The sequence below is a fragment of the Blennius ocellaris genome (assembly GCF_963422515.1).
Source record: "Blennius ocellaris genome assembly, chromosome: 5".
In the NCBI taxonomy this organism is placed as follows: Eukaryota; Metazoa; Chordata; class Actinopteri; order Blenniiformes; family Blenniidae; genus Blennius; species Blennius ocellaris.
The window spans coordinates 10,543,848-10,568,155 of NC_137654.1; the positions used below are offsets into that span (position 1 = coordinate 10,543,848).

The 24,308-nt window shown below is 40.8% G+C and overlaps 1 protein-coding gene across 1 annotated transcript in view; it reads left to right on the top strand.

Annotated features, from left to right (window-relative positions):
• Nucleotides 1-4,400: 4,400 nt before the first annotated feature.
• tafa5l (TAFA chemokine like family member 5, like) overlaps nucleotides 4,401-24,308 on the top strand; it is a gene marked incomplete at its 5' end in the record, with an annotated part of 59,570 nt that continues 39,662 nt past the window's right edge. The window contains 2 exons of the mRNA XM_080496191.1: nucleotides 4,401-4,497; nucleotides 20,587-20,736. Of these exons, the coding sequence (XP_080352317.1) occupies nucleotides 4,401-4,497; nucleotides 20,587-20,736 (247 nt within the window). The remainder of the gene's footprint in view (nucleotides 4,498-20,586; nucleotides 20,737-24,308) is intronic.

The window sequence follows — 24,308 nt, forward strand, 5'->3', positions numbered from 1 at the left end:
TGAAATATGTATGTCTGTCTGTACCACGTTTATTCACAAGATCCTGGAACTTAACGAATGCTTGACACAATACAAATACATTGAATAATTTCATATATCATTACTTATCACAATAGTTCATATTCATTCTTAAGATATATTCTATGATATAAGGACTATGGGGCCCCTCGGCCCCAAAATAATGATGAATGAAGTCCAGGACAACGGATTAGTAAAGAAATACTTTGTTAGATAATTAACATATAAGAAAATGATTGCAAACTTTATACACAATATCTAAATGCCAGAAAAAAAAAAGTATCAGTATCATAAAAATGCAACCAAGCAAAAACCAACAACAACAAAAAAGGAATTGAAGTGGAAAATAAGAAATGTGACACCTTGGTCTTATATCTATAGTCAACTTGTAGTGCAATGCTTTTTTTTTTTTTTTAAACTGCTGCTTGCAGGCTTTGGCTTCTGCAAATGTAGCCACAATATCTTCCATATCAAAGGACCTCTGAACAACTCCCTCTATGGAAACCAGTGCTGGTCCTGTGAGCCTCTCCTGACAACAACGAGACGTATCACATACTGTGTGAGGAAAGCTGGACTACTTCTTTAAATAAAGCTGTTAACATTGGTGTAAAGTAAGTTAAATATGTCCTCTAAGTTTGTCATACCACAGAAGAGTGTTGTTACTGTCAAATTTGAATGACTAATAGATACATATATACACACTTTATGAATGTGTTTAGAAAAAATGGCTGAATTCACTTTACACAGACTTAAAAGTGCAGTTAACTTTTCTGGTGTTTGGTGGATGACTGGGAGTTTTAGACAAAGTGTCTGGGACTAGCTGGACTAACTTTTATATAATGTAACACACATAACTTACACACTCTCACTTACCACTATCACAGGGGTTTTTTGGGGTGTTTGACAACAAGGACTGCACGTCGATACAGGGTTGTAGTGGGGCCCCATTAGTGTCATTGACATGTGTCTATCTATTTGTCTGTCGGCCTTGTCTTGTCTTGTCTTGTCTTGTCTTGTCTTGTCTTGTCTTGTCTTGTCTTGTCTTGTCTTGTCTATCCCAGATGCAGCTGTTATTTGAATTTACCCTCCATATACGTTCTTGCAAAGGGCCAACAGTTAATCAGTTCTGCTTGGTTCTGCACTAATAGTAGATTTTCTTTTTTTGTTGTTGTTACTGTGATAAAGAACTCATTTGGTGTTTCAATGTATTGGCACCAACTTTTGTACTTTCAATTTGTATGATTGCTCTGACACACACCTGATTCAAATGTGGATCTTGGAAGCAGTATTTCCAGTTTGGACTACCAAAACAATGAGTTAAAGATGCTAAAGCAAATCTTTAAAGCTTCGAGATCTCCTGAGACACCTTGAATCGCGTGGCGTCCATTCCAACAGCAGCCTGCTCCCACAATTCTGCTTCCATATATGACTCAGCTGTATCACACCGAGAAGTGTCTCTTGGTTAAATATCTTAATAAGTCTTTAGATATATAAATCTATAAAAGCAGGCACCCGGGGATAAGATTCAAACGCAACACAAATTAAAATCCTCCAAACATACTCAAACTGAGAATATTCTGTCTAATTAATATATCACTGTGTGGCTTTCATCTGAGATTGTAAAAAAACACTTCAAATCATGTGCAATACAAGTGCAAAGGTTATTTAAAAAAAAATCAAACTGTAATGAAACATCTGTTGTGTGTCAGTTATTGACGTGAACAACAGTTTAATGGTGAATTGGAACATGTTTCTGGTGCATTATATGGTGCTGCATATTAGAATTTGATATTTCGCCATTCAGGTCCTGGAGCATTTTCTATGTGGTCCAATGCACACGATTCAAATCAGTCAAGTGTTGCAGAGGCCTGATCTCTTGCAGCAGGGAGGCATTCAAGGCAACTCTTCCAGAAAATGTGGTAAACAAGAATATAAGTGTCTATTTGACTGCTTCCTTTTTTCTTTTCCTTTTTTTTACAAGGGTCGCTGTAGCAAGTCATTGCAGCATGCTAGTTTTTATGTCAGATGGCAGATTTGAATGCAAGTCCCAGATCCTTAAGGCCATGGCTTGAGTTAATGCCTGGTAAACAAAGCTATAGTGTTTTAAAATGCAATAAAAATATAAACAGGCACCTACATCCCACAAACAAGTCACAAATTAAAAAAAAAAAAATGCAGTACTGTGTCATTGACAGCAGTAATCCAGCCATACCTGGCTGCAAGGTATTGGTAAATAGGAAAATAAATATGTTGGGGGAAAATACACTTTTTTGCAGCCCTGTCAGTCCCAGTGATGGATTATGATTAATTACACTGCATCCCTACTGCGACGTCACTCAGACAAGACGGAAGTCTGACTGAACACTGATGACTGACTGAGCCGAGGGAAGCCAAACCAACCACCTGCAGTTCTTGCTCCACCGTCGGTGGAGTAAAGCTGCAGCAGCTGGTTACAAATAATGCACAAAACATCAGCCGTGTTAAAGATGTGCATCCCCAAAGGTGGAAAATCTGCCAACTCGCTCTGATTCTTCTCAAATGCGCAGCCTTTGCAGTGTGAATACGAGTAATTCTTCATCTATTACAGTGCTGATGTGACAGGCCTTGGCCCGGGCCGATACGTCATCATAAAAGCCATTCAGTGAAAGGCTGATAGCACAGCAGCACACAGGGGGAAGTTCTCCATCTGCTAATAAAGTGCACATTCACTGGTCATGGAACCTGGTGAATGTGTGCGTATGAGGGGGGTGAGTTATAGTAATGGCCCTCGAATGGCAAGGGAGTCTTAAATGGTGCACTTTCAGAAGACAGACTGGCATCTGCAGGGTTTTAGCCTTTTCTCTCTGACACACGAGTGCTCGCACACAGACACACACACACATCTTTACACAGTCGGGGAAGTCTCTGTGTGTGCACACTTGAGATCCGATGTGATATTAGACAGTATATCATAATACTTTGAAGAGCTCTCAGGCATTGCCCATGCAGCACTAGAGGTCTTATGAAGGAACAGACCTCTCAACATCTTTCTCCCCCCCGCTAAATGTTAACTATAGTCCCCAGACCATGCAGCAGCCCTCAAGGGCGTTTTCCACCCCTGAAAGAGGGCATAGACAATCAGGAGGAAAGTAACATGTAACCAGTGTGATGGCGGATGGTGTTGCCTTGCATTTCCCTGTGGGCTGAGATGGGACTTGTTCATGTATATAAATAAGCATCATCATCTACTGTTTGGAATTTATAGCCTTGAAGCTCAAAGTTCTTTTTCTCACTTTGTAGAAGGAATTAGGACAGAGAGAGAGAGAGAGAGAGAGAGAGAGAGAGAGAGAGAGAGCGCATATGGCAACACTGTAACTCAGTTTTACTCCGGGTGCAGCCGCAGCACCAGCAGCAACAACGACCCCTGCCTTCATCAAAAGGAGGGGGGGGGGATCCTTGTCTTCGTCGCCGGCTGCATGCAAATGGAGCAGACTGGGAGAGAATAAGGCTGCTTTAACCCTGACGGAGGAGGAAGAGGAGGAGGAGGAAGAGGAGGAGGGCTTCTGTTTTCTTTCTGGGGTCCAGGGAGCAAAGCACCACCACTGCAGACTTTCTATCAAAGGGGTTCATACAGGTGACAAGTGTGCCTAACTTCCCCGCACCGCACGCAACGACGCGCTCTGTGCGTTTGGTCCGTGCGCGCGGCGCCGCTTCTCGTCTTGGCGTGACATTTCACTGCGCCTCTGTGCACAAGTGGCCGCACGTGACGCATTTGCGCTTCTATCTGTTTTCCCTTCCTTGACTTCATGGCTCGCTGGAGTGTCACGTTCTGGGGACAAGTTTTCGTTGTGATTGGTATGTTTGTCGTGTCCGCCGCGGTGAACTTGCGCGGCTCTCCGTAGAGCCAAACAGAACGCGGCGCGGCGCTGGAAGTTGGTGCTGAAGCGGCGCGTGGCGCAGAGGAAAGCGGCATTCAGGGGAGCTGAATTTTAACCGCCAGCATCGTCAGCATTTTCGCGTGAGGAATCAAAGCTGCGGGGGGACTGCTGCTCATCCCTTTTCATCGACACACACTTAGATTTTTCTTTTTTTGTTATCAGCCTGTTGGCGAATCTCTGCTTTGAAGCCACAGCTGCGTAAAGTTGGCCAAAATCTGGTGACATTGGTAGCCTCTGTGTATGTATTGAGCAGCCTGGATGGATATGTGGCTCATCGAGGGAATTTGAGAAATAAAAGGGGGGATTACTATCAGTCCCTCTCTTTATAACCTCAAAATGGATGCCGACGACAGGCTTTGGAGACGCCACTGGATTAGCCACTCTTCCACCGATCTGCTTGACATCTGAGCGGCGCAGGCGTTCGAAGTTTGGATAATCTAAAGGAAAGGCTGAAGGTGTAGTAGGATGCAGTCTGGAGTGAAGACGCTCTCCGCAGGTGGAGGTGCGTCACTCTGCTGCCTGCTGCTCCTCTGGCTCATCTACTCCCATCTGCTCAGAGAGGGTAAGGACACTTCCAGCTATTTATTACTTTGCCAGCAGCAGCCAAGGTCTCTGTGGGCTGCTTATTGGGATGCAGCTGCACATGGTGTGGTCAGATCCTGTGATCAGAGGGGAAGAAAAAACATATACAAAAAAAAACCCCAATCCCAATCATCCAATAATGTTCAATAAAACAGTCTTACAGGGACCTGTAATGCATCCGTGTTCATTATTAGTCAATCTGTGTGACCTTGTTACAACTTTGAACATTTTTGCAATCCACTGTGTGCTACTGAGATTATCATCTTGTCTGAGAGCTCCATAATATTGGACCCTCTGGCTCTGTTTAAGCATTACCTCTTCAAGAGGACTCTTCTTAAAGTTTCATTTAGTGGAATTTCAAATGTGTCGTAACCCCATTCCCAAGCTATCATGACATTTCTCTGCTCTAATTTTGCAACACACATCATACATGCTCTGTGAGAGCTTGAACAATTGAGCTGGGTGATAAAGTAACTGTGATTTGAATGGCAGGTGCACACACACACACACAACCATACAAAGAAGAAGCTTGATTTTTGCCCTGGGTGCTTTGTGAAATCACTCTCGCTGAGTCTATATCCAGCCATGCCAGGCTTTTCTTCTGAATAATACATCCACTGGTGCAATTACACCTTCACCCTGAAACAGAATAGAAAGCAAAAGGATGTTTCACTGCACTTCATTGGCTGCCGTCCATGACAAAACATTCATGGATCCCAGTGCTGTCGCAGACGCAGAGCACTGACTTAAAAACACTGGAACTTGTTGGGAGATGTTGAACATTAAGTTTGCAGATTAGATCTTTTAATCAAGCACTGGCCAGCAGCACAATTACCACAGTGGAGGAGGGATAGTGCCCACATCAATGTCTTTGGCAGCTTGCTGGGAACAAAAGTAAGACAGTGATGTGGAAAATGAACTGCCTGTGTTTTGAAATGTTCTCTCTTTGCCTCTCATTTGCAGTGTTTTCTCCCAAAATGGGGCTGTCACCGGCTCCTTATTGCAGCTCCTGAACCACCTCTCAAGCCATTCCATATTATCTTTGGAGGCACAGTAAAGCCTCTCCTTCCCCTCAGCCATTTATTATTGACTCGTTTTCATCTGAAAATTATCTCATTAGTGCGTTATTGTACAAATTGCTCCATCAATCTCTGGTGAACTTTACTATCCTTGATATATTCCCCGGGTAAACTGACTCTCTCCTGTGTTCGACTTGATGGTTTAAACCTTTAGAATTGATTTGAGGGCCGACATCCTCTGTATGTTGCTCACTGCTCTTTCCAGCTCTGAGCTGAATTTTAAGAATGGAGCACGTAGTATTTTTTTTTAATCCGTACGTGTAATCTTCAAATCCTGCTAAAATCCTCTATTTAAACTCCCTGCTTTGACCTGTCAGAGCAGCTGTAAAAGCAATACTGGCCAATCCTGCTTTTTTAATCATCATTTTATCAGGAAGTTTGAGACTGGGTTTACAGTACAATCAATTTTTTTTTTTTTTGTATTTATAGCTGCACACCACTGAGTACTTTTCAGTTTTTCCCTAACAGCGCTCTACCAATCCCACCTGCATGGTCCCCTGAGGGCCACATGGAGTGTCGTTGAACTTGTGGGCAGAGAGCTGAAGCATTGAGATGGCGAGAGGCCGCGCTGCCTCCACCATCTCCAGAGCTCATCTGTCATGGCGGCCCGGACAGGAAATCAAAGCACGGCAGCCTTGTCCGTGCACGCCATTGGGCCAGCACCGGTCACGATGAATGGCCTGTCATCCGCTCTCAACGTTGCCAGTTTATTCAACGATAAATTTGGAAATGTCTAGATTTCCTCACAAGACCACACTCCGGTTCAGTGGCGCAGTCAGAGTGCAGAGACGACTTCTCTCTGCTGGGGGAAATAAAGCAGCATGAAGGAAGGAGTATTTTCAAACTTGAAGTGAAACCCTGATAAATGATACTTCTAGAAATGATCACAAATGATGCAAAGACAAGTGCTGACTGGGCTTCTGCAATATCAACTAGTGCCCTTTAGACTCTGTTTACATGACAAAGTTTCAAGTGAAAACTGATCACCTTTGTCTTTTCCTTTTGGAAATATTTTGCATTTACAAGGGTCATTTTTTAAAAATTATGTCCATTTAAAAGGATACAGGCGAAATGCACAAAACAAAGTCAATTGAATGTTTTTGTAATGAAACCACACAGACATGCCCGCAGAGAACTATATGATATAAACATTATCAATGGGAGTACACGGACATTTGTCTGACCAGACAACAAATTTAGATTGATATTCCTGCTGACTGAACAATAAAGCTATCAAGTCCAAGTAGAATATGGACTGGGAGTCGGTATAAAACCTTCACGGACACACTAGATCCGAACACCGGTGTTGTGTAAACGGAACCCCCCCCAAAAGTGAAGAAAGTTTTACGGATGTGCTCGCATTCATTGTCATGTAAATGAGGCCTTAGCCAGAGTCAGAGGGTTTTTGACAAAACTCCACCTTGGGAGCCATTTCATAAAGTGTCATTTTCAATGTTTCCAAACAATGTTGTCAAGTAAACAGACTCCGAGAGCGCAACAGAAGATTTGCGTATTCACTTAATAACAGTGAAGAACCTTATCGCATTACTAATCATCTATTTAAGTATTTCAGTGTCTATTCAGTGCTTCCAGCACGAGGGCACTCCGATTCCTGAGTTTGATTCTTGATTGTGGCAGCAAGAGCATGCAGCAGAAACAAATAACCAAGGCTACACATTGCATTGACAAGTTGTGGTAAAGGGAGCAGCTGAGTTGACATTTTCATATCAAAGTAATGAATTACTTGAATGGCATGTACTAACTAACTAATTTGCCACCTCGACAACACTGATGAGGTTTTTAAAGCCCCTGAAAGGTTTTTCTCATGTGTCTTTTATCAAGCAGTGGCACATTTATCCACATCTATGCATCTCAAATGTTCAAATAAACCAACTTTTCTTACTTAAAATTGATAAATAGCACTTTTATTCTCATGAAAGTTTGTTAGATTTAGGTTAGAATAGGTAAAATACATATGTTTAACAAATCAAATAAGTCTATGCACAAATCTTGATTAAAATTCCCCCAGATGAGATGTTTCATTCCAGAGCGACCCGTCTTTCTCACCCAACCTCCTCCTTGTACAGACTTACTCACTTTATTATGCCATACTTCTGCTTTGTAACCCAAAGATGCCTCTAGCTTATAGATAAATCACAAATTTAATGCCCTCAGCCAGGCTGAAAAAAATAAGTTATTAGCAACAATTTAATGGCAGGTAGAAAAAAGCAGCAACAGGTGGTGCAGAAAGTTGAACATCTGTTTTTAATAGGAGTCGATTGAGACTAAAAACACACACAAAAAAAGCCCAGAAATATGACTGAAAGTGATTTCTAAAACTCTGCGTTTCTAGTTCAAGTATAAACAGGCAATTGTTTGATAATCGGTGCATTACATAATCAATTTAATAGGACATTATGATGGAATGAGTGTTTTCCAGTGTGTTCAGTTGTGAGTAAAAACAAAGGAATCGGCTATATGAGCCATATCCTATATTTGATGTCATATCAGTGCAACAGACAGTAATGCTTCTCTTCGCATGTCATAATTAATGTGTCACTTTGATTTGTTTGAATAATCCAATCATGGCAACAATCTATCCTGTCACCCCGCTCTGCGGTTGGAGCTGTCGATGGGAATGACAGCACACATTTCATGAGACACGTCTGCAGGCTGAGCCACTAAATTCTGAAGTGACTCACTGCAGCTTTACAGCCGGAGATCCATTGATGACAGCAGACCCGGTGTCTCTCACCAACCAGGCTGATTTTATCCTAGTAAATTATTCTACTTTTTCCATTTTTAACAAACTGTCTCCTGTGTGGGAGACGTCGAGTCTTCTTAGGACGCCAGAATGATGAATTTAAAAACCTTTGGTTGGTATTCTCTTTTAACTCGGGGAGCAGGGCCTACCCATCCAAGCATTAAACTAATCAGAGTACCAGAGAATTACTGACTTTTTGAAGTGAAAAGGATGATTTCCATTCCAGTCTTCTTCAAGGCGGCATTAAGCATGCAAAGGGGAGACCCGCTTTGATTATGACCTTGACTGTAAATTGTAAGCAAATCATTGAAGCCTGCTTCTATAGGCAATGGGGGCTATGAGCATCTTTATAAAACAAAATGAAAAGAATTTTTACAGCTAAATCAATTTGGCAGCACACAAAGCTCATATTTCATAGCCCCCTGAATATGAATTCTTTCTCGCCGTCAGCTTTGACCTCCCTTGTGGTTGAGGGTGGTGCGCTGCTCAGTGCATTCCTGCATTGTTATTTTCTCTGTGGAAATCTCTGAGCTTGAAACTGCTCCATCATTGGCAGAGTGGTGTAAATGATTTGAGTTATGTTCCTTCAGTTGTCTGTCCTGTTCCATTTTCTGCACGATACCGTGATGGTATTTTCTGAGAGGGCATGTGCTTGAATGTGAAAGCTGCGGTCTACATAGTCCTGCGACTGTACAGGGTTTATTGGGGGGAGGGGGGGATAATGGCTGTCTGATGCTCACTATTTTCTCTGGGCTTGCATTAAAGGAGGAGGGCATCCTGGAGGGCTATCTGAGCCAAATCTGAAGTGAGTTAATGTGGCTGTACAGTCCTCTGTGCACTGCGTCCAGCAGTCCTGCTGTTCGCTTTTTGCAAGGCATATTGCACATTCACTCTTTGTGCCTCGAGCCGGCGTTCATCCACAACCAATCGTCTGAGTGTACTCCACATTGTAATATCTCTGCAACTCTGCTGCATCGCTGCAACAAAAATCTGTCTGAAGCCGCCTCCGTCATGTGGAGCGTAGCACAGGACGGGCCTGAATTACACTGTCAGTATTGGCTAGGGATGTATCTAAGGGGGGAATATTTTCTATTTTAAAACTGCCCTTGGCAATGTCACACAATAGTTACCTACAGATTATGCAAAAAAAAAAATCCTATAGAACTTTATGGAAAGTCTTGCAGAACAATGTCACCAAACCATACAGCATATTCCTGCTTTCCACTGAGAAAGGAAACCTGCCTTGTCCCAAGGGAGCGCCATCCTACTGCTGCTACTAGAACTTTCATTATGTCATTCCCTGTGGGTGGACGTGTGTACACACCTGACATGAGAATTACATTTGGGCAAATAGATCACATCTTCAGTGTTTCAGTCTTCGGGAGGAGGAGGGTGCATTAGTTCACTCTATTTCTCTGCAAAGGAAGACTGAAAATGTAAAGATCACTGTGTTGTGATCCGGAACTGAGAGCTGCAACAATTAGCAGTGAACTTAGTGAGGTACCAACAATAAAAATCACAAAAGAAAACCTCATCTCCAGGAGTAACCCCCAGCTGCTCGCACACACCCCTCCACCAGATCCCCTCATTCATTTCCGACTACTCTGGATTAAATTGCATCCTTATGTATGATTACAGGTCCTCTGACATCAGCAGAGAGTTGTTCACTTGCATAAATATTGATTGCTGCAGAGTATTCAGATAGCATGTGAAATCAAGTGGTATTCCCTTCAAAGCGGGTGCATTAATATAAGGCGGGTGTTTTTGCTCCACTGCTCTGCTGCCCCACTTGTTTGGGCAGCGGAGGATCACAGCAGTGTCAGGAAGCGTGTATCACGGGGTCAGTCAAACATCTGCCTCTCTCACCTGGTGTCCCATTACACGCTACCTGCCACGCTGCACGCGTCGAGTGGTGTTAAGATAATGAGATGCACTTGGCTGCGGATGCCTTGACTAGCATATGCTCGGTTAAATAAGATTGCTGTTTGATGTCGTCCTGAGTTGTTAACAACAGACAGAACTGTGAGATGGGGACGGACGTGAGGGGAAGGTGAGGTTGTTGCTCGGCTGTTGAAATCAAGGCGGCGGTGAAAGATAAATAGGATTTGTTTGTTAATAGCAGGAGTGAGGATATAGGATTCCTTTTCCGGCTCATAACTACAAAACTGAAGTTGAAATTCCAAACCTGTGGGCGGATGAGGCCGACCCCTTACAGAGCTTGAACACAACACCACTCAAACTTAGTGGTAAGTTTTGTTGGAATGATGGACTTCCTGATGGATTTGTCACGCTATAAGTCAATCACAATCAAGGTAGGCCGCCCCTTTGATGCTCATACAATTAGACAGGTGTGCTCTGGCACATTGCACCAAGAGAGAAAGCACTTCTTCCTCTTCCCAAGATGGGCATGTCTGGGCGGAGTCAGTCCAGCTCACAGAGACACAGCATATTATGAATGCAGCTCCTATGATCCGATATTCAAATAGATAAAAATCAAGGAAAAGCCGGAACCAAGAAAAACCCATGTGAAAGTGTTGAAAAGCTGTATAATATAAATATAAACGTTACTCTTCTCTTTGGTTCTTTGTCGATAGCGGTATGTTGAACTGCTTTTAGTCTGACTCGTCACCTCGGACCTGTTTGCCTTGGGAGACCCTACTGGGGGGCATAAAGCCCCTCGACAACATAGCTCCTAGGATTATAGGGGTACTCAAACTTTCCCACCACGATAAGGGAGCAGTTCAAATGTATCATTTCAGAAAATAATCATCACGATATCTTGTCTGATCATTCAATAACTTGGTCGGTCATCATTTAATTTGAACATCACTAATTCTGCTTACTAAGACTGGGGCTATTAATCGTATATCAAGTCAAGTTGTGATGTGAGATGCAGTGATTTTCTAATTGTAAAAGCTGCAAATGTGAACAGCATATAACCCCCCCCCCCCCCCCCCCCCCCCTCCACCACTTCACTATGCAAATGCAGCCACTTTAATCTTTGAATGGCAAAACAGTTTAATAAATGGACTGAGCACTTCACCTTGTTGCGAAACCAATCATCCAACATAGCAGCGACATGTGTCTCCCCCACCAACAGCAGACGACGCCCTGTCATCCATCTCACTGCTAGTTTAATGTGTAGGGTAATTCATTTATTTGTTAAATGGAAATTGTATGCAAAGTCAGGAGTGTTTACTTGAAGCTGGGTAGTTTTTAGTTTTTTGGTTGTTGTTGATATTTTCAACTGATGTCTGCATCTTTCAGCAGTGATTTGGTAATTTTGCATCAGAAAATAGCATGTAAACATGGAAATGGATCTTCGCAGCAGGAAATGGACACACTGCAACGTGCCTGAGGTTTACAGGTAAACTTTAAAGTTTATCACAAGTCAAATTACAGTATTTGTTAAAAAAAACTAGTTGGATAGTTTTCACAAATTTCCCACCCCTACAACAATTACTACTACTATTAGTAGTAGTTGTTCTTCTACTACTTTTGCTCTTCTGCTACTTCTACTTTACTACTACCTCCCTTGCTACTTCTTCAACTTCTTTTACTATTACACTACTACTGCTACTACTACCACTGATACACCTTCTTCTACTTCTTCGAATACTGAACAACTATTACTACTACTACTACTACTACTACTACTATACTACTACGACTACTACTGGTAGTAGGATCATGTTGTCACGTTAGCAACAGATTATAATGCTTTATTTTTAAAGACCCTCTATTTACCTTTTCCTGCAAACATTTGAACTCTACTAAGGAATGTTACTGATAGTTCAAATCTGACAGTTACGCTGAATAATTTCACTAAAAAATTATGAAAATGAAAACCTTGAATGGAGATAAGATCACTGTTACTGTAGTGGTACCTGAGAAAATATTACCGTTGCTCTCAACAGCTCTTTATTGTATGAGGACAGAAGCAATAACAATAAGCGATAAGCATTTCAAACGATAAGCAAACATGTCAAATAAAGGTATCAACACAAGCAGGGTTTTTTACTTGGATTGTGCTGGTGTTGTGAAGTGAGACGAAATATCCATATTGGAGGGAAAAGGTTGGATACATAAATATGAAAAAAAAAAAAAAATTCCACATCAGTTGAGTTAGATATCTTATTTTGCAAACCAAATGTTTAAAACACAGTATTTTGCATCTACATCTGCAGGACACTTCTCTAAAAGCAGACCTAAAAATACCAGCAAGAAATACATGAAAGACGCTAAACAAAAATATGTGCATATATTGGCATCAGCACCAGAAATCATCTAAAAGAGTTGAAGAAGACCAGCATATCAATTATCTACAACAAATATTGTATTTTCCCAGTCCAGTGGACTATTTCCACCTGTGCAGAGACTCACATAAATATGCTTTCTGTTGCTAATGTGAAATTGAATAACAGCTGCATGCAAATAAATCAAAACTCTTTTATCTGATATCAAACTCAACATGATACCTACAGTAATGAACAATAATTGGTCTAATTGGCTGAATCAGTGAAGCTCTTTTAGCTCTGTTTTCCCTCTCAGATCTTTTAGGAGATGTATAGATAAACTATATAAAGTAGCAGCCACTCAGGAATCAATTATCTGTTGGAGGCCGAGGTGGCTTTTTCTAGACGTGAATGTAGGGGCAAGACCAGAAAATATGTAGTGTGTTCAACAATTACTGCAGCTTGTATTTGTATTACACCTTATAACTTTATTTAAAAAGGAAATAGGAAACACAAGCCCTTCATACTACAACTCTCATATGCTCTTATTGAGTAAAACTTACATTTTCTAAACAATCTGTTAAACTGTCTTTCGTGAAACTTCTGCTTTCGCCCCATTCAGCCATTGTTGCTTTGCACTGCTTTGTTAATTCTTAACCTCAAGCAAGTTAACATAAAATATGATATATTATTAGTGGCCTAAGCAAAGAGAGCTTAATAACAAGTTGAATTGCACTGATCCGAAAACCAGTATCAAAGTGTTCCAGTACAATCATGCCCAACACTCAGAGCTTGATATCGACCTTTCAGCTGAGTAGCAGATAAGTAAACAATGGATTTGTCTTAAGCTCGTACCCATTGGCAATCCGATCATAAGTTAGCAATTAAAGGAATAAGCAGTTGTTTTTTTACATTAAAGGAAAATGCAAACAAAGAAAAAAGTGGGGCAAATGTGCAAATAAATGCTATTTTACACTTGGGGCAGTTACACCACTAACACCTTAAATGGTTAACAGCAATATACTCAATTCTACACAAAACACAAAGTAAATTCAGTACCTTTGAATTTTCACATTGTCTTTCATTAGACCTCACATCATATCTGCTGGTATTAGACCAGAAATCAGAGGCACATCAGTTTGACAGTGCAGTTATATTTGAGTGAAATGTGTGGTAAAGTCACAACCAGAGCATCGAATAGGAAAATAATATTTTTAAGTTATTCTAAAAAACCTGATGTTAATATTCATCTGTACTCAACATCAGCGACTCAATTGCATGTACTTGTACCTAAATCCTGTTTGTAACAAAGCAGTATAATGTATCTTTCATATTTCAATATCAATTTCTGTCTTTGAATGTAGATGAGATATTCTTCTTTTGTCATGCATATTGAATATTTCTGACTGTGTAGGTGTGACTCAGGTGGAGATCCATCTGTTGCTGCTCCTCCAGGTAGAGTCATCTATGTTACAACATGCTGACCCCCAAAACTTCATTTCAACTTCCCTTCATCTTGGTGTTTACGTGAGGCTGGGTGGGGAGATTCTGGCAAAGCACTTCATGAAAAATCCATTTAAAAAAAGCTAAAATTAATCCACAATCAAAATAACCATCAGCTGCAGCCCTAAACTTAAAGCTTTCAAAATGAAAAGCTCAAATCTGCTGCAAGCACTGGGAGATTTAAGATTGGTCCTGTTTGAGGGATTTAGCCACTTTTAATTATATCTTTTTTTCCAGGATGATAACTGCAGCCTGTACGAATCAATTGTGGCTGATTACCTGCACAGTTAATATTTATTACATCACATCGCTGCTTCAAATCCTCCTATCAGTTGTGATACATGTTATTGTGATTGTCCTGGCTCTTCATTGCAGACCTTGCTCCGGATTCTTCCTGGAGGAAGTCTCTCAGGTCTGAAACATATAAAGAAGAAAAGATCATCACCCACACTTACTATTGGATGTCAAGCACAGTCATTAGAGTCTGATTAGAAAACTGGTTGGAATCAATGACAGGACGTTTAACTGGAGCCAGAGCTATAACGGCGTCTTTATAGGGAATAATTCCAAATACAATACATGTTGTAATGACTAATTAACTGCACTTGCTTTACAAGAAGGGAGATTTTTAATAAATACGCTGCAAAACTGTAGTTTGCAGAAGGAAGTCCTTAGAATAAAACATTGTAAAAAGCTCGCTTCCATCTTTAGCAGCCAGAAAGTAATTACAGTCTATAAAGGAAGATTGTTTTAATATGGAAATGGAATCCGTGCCGTCGTTCATTCATCGCGGCCGTCATATAATTTTATGACAAATTCCCCCGAGGAGGAGACAGTCTTTCTCACAAGCTCCCAATCTGGTTTCAGCTGCATGGAAGGAAATGTGGAGTTGAGGCTCATGTGATTGTGTGTTAAATCTGATATAGGCATGTTATATTGCTTAGTTTGTCTGGATGGATGAAGTGAAGGTGAAGCAGCTGCCAGAATAGCTGAGGTTGGCTGGAACTGACAGCTCAGTTAAAGCAGAGCTGAAGACACTGCTGTGCACAACCAGGCTAGACACATCTGACATTCATCTTCACTATTATTTCATTTAGATTTTTTTGTTTTCAAATCTTGTTAGTTTGAATTGCTTTGAAGAGCTGATGTTTTTTTTAAGTTTTAGTTCAGTGTGAATCGCCTGTTGCTATCAGACTATGACTCCTTGTGACAAAAAAAAAGAAAAGAAAATTGCAATAAAATACAACAAAAAATGTTATAGAATAAAGAAAAAATAAAGTAAAATATATTGCAGCCAGAAACCAAAACAGTACCTGTTGTTTTATCTGCCAACATACAGCTCGAGGTGGAGGTTAAATATGTATGAATTCATTTAACATTTTTTCTTGCAATTATTATTATCGTGTTCTTTTCCATTTACTATGATCATTTGGGCTTACTAGCGAAGTAAAAGCAACTTATTGTTGTTTTTAAATTGCTTTGCGGCCTGATTTCACATTTATTACCAAACATCTCAAACACAATTTGAGTTTCAATCTCAGAACAGTGGATTATTGGAGGAGGAGCAAATAATGAGACTCAGTTGGTTTTCAGTTCCTGGACTCACTCAGCTCTGTGTGGGTTTGAGTAACCACGCTGTGCCCAGCAGCTCTCAGTCCTGCAGTGACGCACGCCGAATCAGGGCAACAAGGTGAAAGTGATCGTGGCCCCTTGCTGACCTCTTTCATGTGCAGATATTAAGATATTTGTATTTCTGTATTTTGGCGATCTGCGCTGTGTCCGATCGAAGAGGTGATATGTAGAGCACATTCTCAGCTCTGCTCTGAGACGCGTGTGTTCAAGCTCCGTACTGTTTGTGTTTGTTCGCTGCCACTTTGCACTTGGATAGCGCTGTGATTTGGTGATAAGGTCACCAGGCTGCCAGTCAGCGTAGAGGCCCAGCCTCTGTGCTCTGTATTGGCTTCTTGTCATCCTCAAGATGTTTTCTTCTTCCTTTTTCTTCGACGGGATCCAGAGCCTGGACTGCAACCTTGCCATCCTTCACTCGCTGCCTCAGCCATATGTGCATTTCATCATGTGAAATAGAGCCGAGCCTAAGTGTCTTCGCAGCGCTGACTGACAGAAACCCCCTGTCACATGAATTAACTCCTGTACGTATGATGGAGCGCTAGCCACGACTGCGGGCACTTCACAAAGCAGCTCCTTCCACCCACACCACTCCCCCCCCCCCGCTCCCGCCTCTCCATTCTCCTCCTTCAGGCTTATTGCATGAAGCCCATTCATCTGTTCAGTGTTGAAACATGGCAGAGAGCACTGATATCTGATGGCACCTCTGTCCTCCGAGCACCCACAAAGTATAACAGGGACCCGCCTCAGCAGAAAGCGTGTGGAGGGTGGGCTGAGTGCTGCTGGTAGGTGCTGCACAAGGGGGGAGTGTGTGTGTGTGTGTGTGTGGGGGGGACCTAGCACAGCTGCTGCTGTGCAATGAACTCTGCATAGCAGTTCTTTGTGGAGGGTATTGTGTTTTATGACTCCCAAGACTGCTAGAGGTAATTATTTGATGTAAGAATACACCAGTCTTATCAGGCTAGATCACAGTGAGGAGGTGCCAAGGAGGCCAGGACCCACTAATCCATTAATCCAGATGCAGATTTATCAAATGTTTGGTGTAAATAATAATTCCTGAGGGAAAAGTGCACGACAAAGGCTAATCGCATGCTAATATGATCATGGGATGCTCTAATGTAGAATCTCGTCGCGTGGTCACCCGCAACATCATCGCCCCCTACTTAGTTTAAAAGGCAATTATCAAGGACGTACATGGACACTGGGGACTCGCAGCTGTGTTTGTCTCTGTGTGTGTGTGTGTGTGTGTGTGTGTGTGTGTGTGTGTGTGTGTGTGTGTGTGTGTGTGTGTGTGTGTGTGTGTGTGTGTGTGTGTGTGTGTGTGTGTGTGTGTGTGTGTGTGTGTGTGTGTGTGTGTGTGTGTGCTCGCTGCATCTCTGTTGTCATGTTCGCAGATAAGCTTGTTATAGCTTATTGTCTTTGGTCAGGCTCGGGATAACATTGTATATCTTCCATAACCACTATGTTAATTGCATTTGGTACTTTTTTAATAGCTTTCGCAATAAACAAAGTGAATACCTGTGTTTTTTTGTGTTTGGTTTTAATTTGGCTGTGGATTTACAGAACGCAGCCGTTTCCACTTCAGTCTGAACAGAGAAAGCTCACTGAAACACATAGCACCTGCACATGTGCACCAGAGCTGCAGTAAATAGATTTTCTGCACATGCGTGGGTAGATTCACAACAAAGATTAAATGTATTACCATTTACTACAACATCACATTATCTGTGTGCGTGTGCACGTTGTTATTTTACAATAATAGAGCTAATTGCTAATTCCAGCTCGTGCAATTTTGCTTTCAGCACATTACTTTTCCAAAACACCACTTCGATGAGATTACTCTGATGTAAACTGGACCTTATACTTCTTTAGTGATTTCCGAAGCTATGAGAGGTCACCATTTTTTTTCCATCTCCATCAGTCGATGCTGCTCAGGCCTATCAGCCAACACAACAATAACAATGTCTCACTCCTTTCAATCCAATAATGTTTCTTCAATAGAAATTACATTTACTACCATTAAATGCACCATCACTTTATCTGCGTGCACGTTGTTGTTTGACAACAATCTATTGCTTATAGCACATGTGATGTTGCTGTTTGCTTCCTTTGTAATTACTGAAGTGAGAAGAGTTCATATATTTTAGCTTCTCTCTCACTAAATGCTGCTCAGGCTTACTACCCCGTACCCACGGGATGGATATAATCTGACTGTGGTCACACAACAAGCTTTGAATCGACTCTTGTGGTGAAGGAGAACAGATCAGAAACAATAACAATAGACTGGAAACCATGATTCTTTATGGCAGAGTTCAACTTAATAGTAGCACGTGAGTAAATATCATTAAAGTACAAATATGGTTCATCCTTTGGAGACGTTGAATATTAATTGCACTTCATTCATTACGGTACTGAAGCACTGACAGGGTCACAAGTCTTTATCTGATGTGAAACCCCACAGTTTCGGAAACTCGACCGCCTCTGTGCCGGCTCGGTTAGTTTTAGGAGCCATTTGTGTTATCAACAGCCGTTTCAACCTTTGCCGTTATTGCTCTCATTTTATTCCATAGAGCAGTTAGCGTCCCACTTAATGAACCTTTGAGGGTGTTAGGGAGTGACTGTAGGCAGCGGCATTAAGGACTGATGGTTGGTGAATGCCATGGATTGACCTTATAGGAGCTGCAGCACCGGCTCTTCTCTAATCTCCTTTCTCCGCACTGATTTTATTTCACTGTCAGCCCGAATAGCTGTCTTTGGCAGCTCTCCATTCAATAGAGAAAAAAAAAAAGAAAAGAAAGTATGTTACTTTTTCCAGATGATTACAGAGGAAAGTTAAGGGAGGGAGATGAAAGTTTCTTCTTCTCTCCCAGTGAGTAAGTTCCGCTCCGGAAACTTTAACGATATTTATCATGCAATTAATTGGAAAAGTGATGAGTCCAAGATGAGCCAGATTTGTTTTGCACACACATTAATCTGCATTGTGTTGTTTATTTTTAATTCTCATTTGTGGCCCCAGTCGACTTGCCGTTGACTTCAGACAACAGTGGTGATAAGAGAAACGTGTCGTCTGCGTAAAATGAAACATTTCTTTTTCCAAATGTGTTTTTGTAAGCAGCAGATGCCCCCAAGCGCTTTATTGTGATTAAAGCTTGTTTATCTATAAACACAAGACTATTAACAGTTAATAAATCCCTAAAACATATCGGGAAGGCCTGAATAAAAGAAAATTAAATATGTTCCCTCGGGTCTCCAAATAATTTACACAAACATAACTGCCGCTGCAGTAGGTGTTCAGTAAAAGTGTTACCTACAAAGTGTCACACAAAGGTTTCATTTATTAAATCGAAACCCTCAAAGCATCATTGTTATGGCTCTTTTGTTCACCTGTGGCTGCTGTAAAGTTTCCAATGTGATTCATCAGCTGCGTGAAAACCTGGACAGCATTTTGATGCAGACGATCGAGTTCTGAGCTGCTCTTGTTGCTCAAGGATCTTCATCTTCAATTTTCTTATTTGTGTTCCACTAACATCACACGAACAAGTTTCTGTACATTCACGTTACACTTTATCTTATTCTCGCGGTTTATCAATTCTTAAGTTTCCTGACATGAAAAATTCAGCTTTATCCCATGTGCTTGCTTGAGGCAGCCTCTTCTGCAGCTGAAACCTCCTTGTGAATTGTGTCTTTTTCCCATTTGTGTAATTAATTTAGAGGTAACACTCTGAAGATCTAGCTTGGAACCATTTTGTTTGAGCACACGTCTGTGGCCAAGGAGTTATACAATAATATGAAGTGCCAGGAGATAGCTCTAAACTATCTCTCTCTTTGCTTGGATGGAAGCAGAAGGCAAAACGCTTCTGTCCATTTGCTGCCTCAGTAGAATTAAGCTTGCCTTAAAATTTTATATTTCTGTTGTGCGAGCATCATTGTTTGATTCATCCACTTATTACAATGGTCAAATGTGGGGATAATATACAAGCAATGTTTTATAATATTATATGTTATGGAGTTTTGCAAAATCGAAAAGACTCACATCGCTCGATTTTTGTGCTTTTTCTTTGTGGCAAACAGGTATGATGTAATATTGATATAATTCAGTGAAAAACGTTGCATTATAAAGGGCAATATAATTGGTAAATATGCTGGAATACAGAGCATGAATGGATCGTGCATGGGAGCATAAGTCACTGCACTCCAATTCAGGGTTTTTTGATATGTATTTTGCAAATGATGATTCAGCAATGACAATAAATTTGAGATGTATTGTTCAAGTCCAGTCAAATCATAAAAATAGACTCAAACTGAACTTCTTGGGTCAAAAGTGACTTAAGACAAATTGTGGACAAATGGACAAATTCATACCAAGTATATTGGATTGTTAACCAGAATGTATGTTGCACTTACAGTGTGGATTTGGTGTCCTTATGAGCATATTGATGCGCCAAGTCTGAAAAACAGTTTGTTTGTGCGTGCGTGTGTGCGTGCGTGCGTGCATGCGGCTTGTTAATCCAGTTACGAGTCTACAAATAGAAAATATCCTTTTTACTGATTTTTTTCGGTGGGATTTTTTTGTTTTCCACATGATGACTGTGAGACACTTTTTCTCAGCAGAGCAACCAGCCGCGCTGTATTAAAAATGAAAGCATCCCAGTGTTCCGCTTTCATGAAAATCTTTTTTTTTTTCACTTTTGTTGAGGAGAGTTTATATAAAACTATCAAACTGTTCAATGCTGTGCAGACTAAGAAAGAAAGCAGGCTGCCTGTTTTTATGTCTGGACACCAGTTGCTCCCCTGTAATATGTCAATCACAGTGTCATTATGCTAATGGGATGTACTTTCTTCCTTGCTGCTGTGTTTGGCAGGCCAGTTGGCGGTGGGAACCTGTGAGATAGTGATGCTCAACAGAGACAGCAGCGTACCCAGACGGACCATCGCCAGGCAGACGGCTCGCTGCGCCTGCCGGAGAGGCCAGATCGCCGGGACCACCAGGGCGAGGCCGGCCTGCGTGGACGGTGAGTTATATGAAGAGAGAACTTACAGTACAACAATTTGAATAGATATATCTTCTTTGTCCTGTTTGAACTCCTCTCTTCCACTAACACTAACCTTTTACTGAATTAAATTTTGCAGAAGCGACCACATATATCTACAGTTAAAAGGTAGAAAATGCTTGTAAAGCAGCCAGGTTTAATCTTGTTTATAGAATTAATGAACTGAGCACACAGTGTCCTGCTGTTTTATGTTTATGCTAAGCTAAACTAATTGGCCACAAGGAAGGACTTTAAAGTTTATGGAATGACTTGACATGGTATTCATTTATTCAGAAGTTAGTGTGTAGGTCCAAAATGAAAGAAAAAACAACAAAGCAGAACAGTACTTTTTGTATTGTTGTTAGCTTTGCTCATTCCTTCAATATATGTTTTTTTTATTTTCTTTAAATGCCTGACACAAATCAGGACTCTTGGTCCCAGACAGCCATAGAAACAGCTGCCTTTGGCTTGCTTTGTTATATATAACAAATGATAAAGAAACTGCCAACTCCTACATATCGAACGTTCGCCTCACGCATTTAACTCTAAACTTATTAAACTTCCCATGTCTCATAATAAAAGATCTCACCCAAGGTGTAACAGCTGAGTATTTAATAGGTTCCATATACACACTTTTAGTTTTACTTAAGTGTATTTTAGAATCAAAGATTTTGATTAATCCTTGCTGCATTCATTATATTACTCTTACTTGTAAACTCATTAAAATAGCTTGCATTTTCAGTTTTCATGTGTATTGCATCTGCAACTAAGACTATATATTTTGGTCGAGGCACACTTAAACAACATTACAAAGATCACAGAATATGGAGTGATATGATGGAGAAAGAATTGGACGTTACAACAAAGAAATCTGAGTTTGGGGTTAGGGTCAGGACAACTTTTCTGAAATGCTGCTCCTGTGCATGCACACCACGACTGTAGTAAATAGTTCTTCAGCACATGCATGAGTAGATGGACAACAACAACAATATTTATCCCCAGAGTATCATGACTCCCAGTCCAGATTCTCCTTGGACTTGGTAGTTTTTTGGTTGACAGTCACCTGTAATAACAATCAACTTGGTCATCTGTCCATATGGATGTCCATTATTCACCATTGTTAATGTTTCTACACTGTAAACCCGAACAAGCTCACAGAACTCAAAACACAAAACAGATTACAATCTGTCTAAGTGATGTTGTTAAATGTTTAAAGATAGTATTTCAATTATTTATTTTATATTCACTTAAAACACTTAACAACATTACTTAAATATTCATGTGTTATCTGTTACACAAAAAGTTTGGATTTCTGTGAGCTTGTTTGGTTTTACTGTGTAGCTTATTGTCCTCTGCTTCATGGTTGTGTGGTTTCATTACAAAAACCAACAACAATGTCAACTCTTGGTCTCGCATTTCTAACTACACTGTTTTCAGAGTTTCTACTGTTTCTGTGTAAATGGACAAATGCAAAATGCAACATTTTTCTGAAATGAAAACACAAAAACAACGTGTTTCCACTTGAAACCTTTTCGTGTTTCAATCATAAACACTGCAAACATTTTCAAGCATAAAAGGCACATTCATATTTTAGCAGAAACTCCTCTTAGTATTTTTTTTACAGTCTGGAACACACCTGCTATTTCATATTCTTGAAAGCAAACCTGCTAAACTGAAAGTGTTTGTGTTATTATTGACTCAATTCTCGGTGTCCCGCATTACAAAATCAGTTTACACATGTCTGTGTGCACAATATTAAGTTCATGCCTGTTAGTATACACACAATCATTTAGTGTATCAGTCCATTTTATTGGAAATAAATGTTTGTTCTATATGCACATAATAGTTATTAACCCTGATTTCAGCAAATACAAGGCTCTTCTATTATTTCTCTTTTTTATGCATCCAATCATCTCTTTTTTTGAGGTAACTGATGCACTTTATATGAGAAAAAAAATCGTAGTTACAGGGATTTACTCTCACTGAAGCTGTGGAAGGACCCAAAATAAAACAACTTCTGTGAAAATATTGGAAAAACAACAAGGACCAGAAATGCAACAAATAATGAGTGATGATTGCATAAAAATGGTGCCTGGCGTCATTACATCTGCCACGGCACCATTTTGACATAACAGGAACATCGTGACAAATCATAGCGGGAACGGCAGCACAGGTGTAACTATTAACGTTAATGATGTGTCCGATCCGACGCGGCTCCCGTTCCAGTGAAGCAGAGCTCCACATCTGGCTCACCCGGAGTGACCACAGCCATATTTCTATGATTAATTACACCTAACACAAACACCCCCCCAAAATAAATAAATAAATAAATAAATAAATATATCCAAACAGCATTGTTATGGTGTGAAAAGATTTGAACAGCGCAGCAAATTGGATCCACCCCCTTTCAAACAGCCAAAAACAGCTACAAACAAACTGCAGTACGTTTCGTAGCTGTTGTGAAGCTGTTGATCTTATCACATAATCCTCCTCAGCAGAAGGAATTTCCCAGAAGCCACTTAATGATGATTTTGACAATATTGCCTGAAAATGATACTTTGGCTTGGTGTACAGGCTGCTGTAGATGGTGCTGCGGCGTGACAGTGGGTGGTGGTTGGCATGTTATTGTCTGTGCTTGCCACAGGTGTTTCAGCTCACCGGTTGCCAATAGAAAAACGCTCGTCGGGTAATTTGAGGCAGCTGTCCCCTGCCTCCAGCCTCTATAAGACCCTCCTCTTCCTGGCAGATCATCACTTCTCCTTCAGAGTATCATCAAGCTTTATTGATTATTGCCTCTTGATTATTGTCTCGGTTGTTTTGTAGACCTTCACTTTAAAAGAATTGGCTGCTTTCCTTCTCAGTTATGGTTTTTTGACTATAGGAGTAAATCTTTAGCTTTGAGAGTCATCCAATTTCCTTGCAATTCAATACTGACAACAGGTTCACCCACAACCCTATTTTTCCTATTTTTTCACTTGAAATCATTGTGTTAACCGGGCCTAAAAGACGAACCAACACATAAGGAGTGATACTTTTCATTGTCTAATGATTTTATCAGACTTATTATATAATGGGATGAATGTTGGAAAGACTGGAAATAAAGCACCCAACTTTATCTTGCTGTAAGAAGGTGCAGGGCATGGCGTGGTTCGAACTCTGTGAGAGAATGCTCATTGTCGCACCCCTTTGAGAACCCCGGAATTAAGTCTTTAAGTGCAAAGGACCTTATCCAGATTCTGGTAGAAAATGTATCTCTGAAGTCCACGGTGCAGCTGTCATGGTTGCAGTGGTGACCCCTCTCCATATAAAACAATAACAAAAGGGAGAAACAGCCTAATAGACTTTAATGAAGCCCACAGTTACCATCGGTCAAACAAGTGACATTTTTATCAGCTCGGTACTGATGCAATAAATATCCTGACATGAACAAGCATTCATTACTCATACCAAAGAAAATCGACAAACTGATAAAGGTGCTGAAGTGACATCATATGAAAAGGATCACTGGAGTACTGCATATCAGCAGGGCTGTGATTCAGTTGGTTCCTGCATTA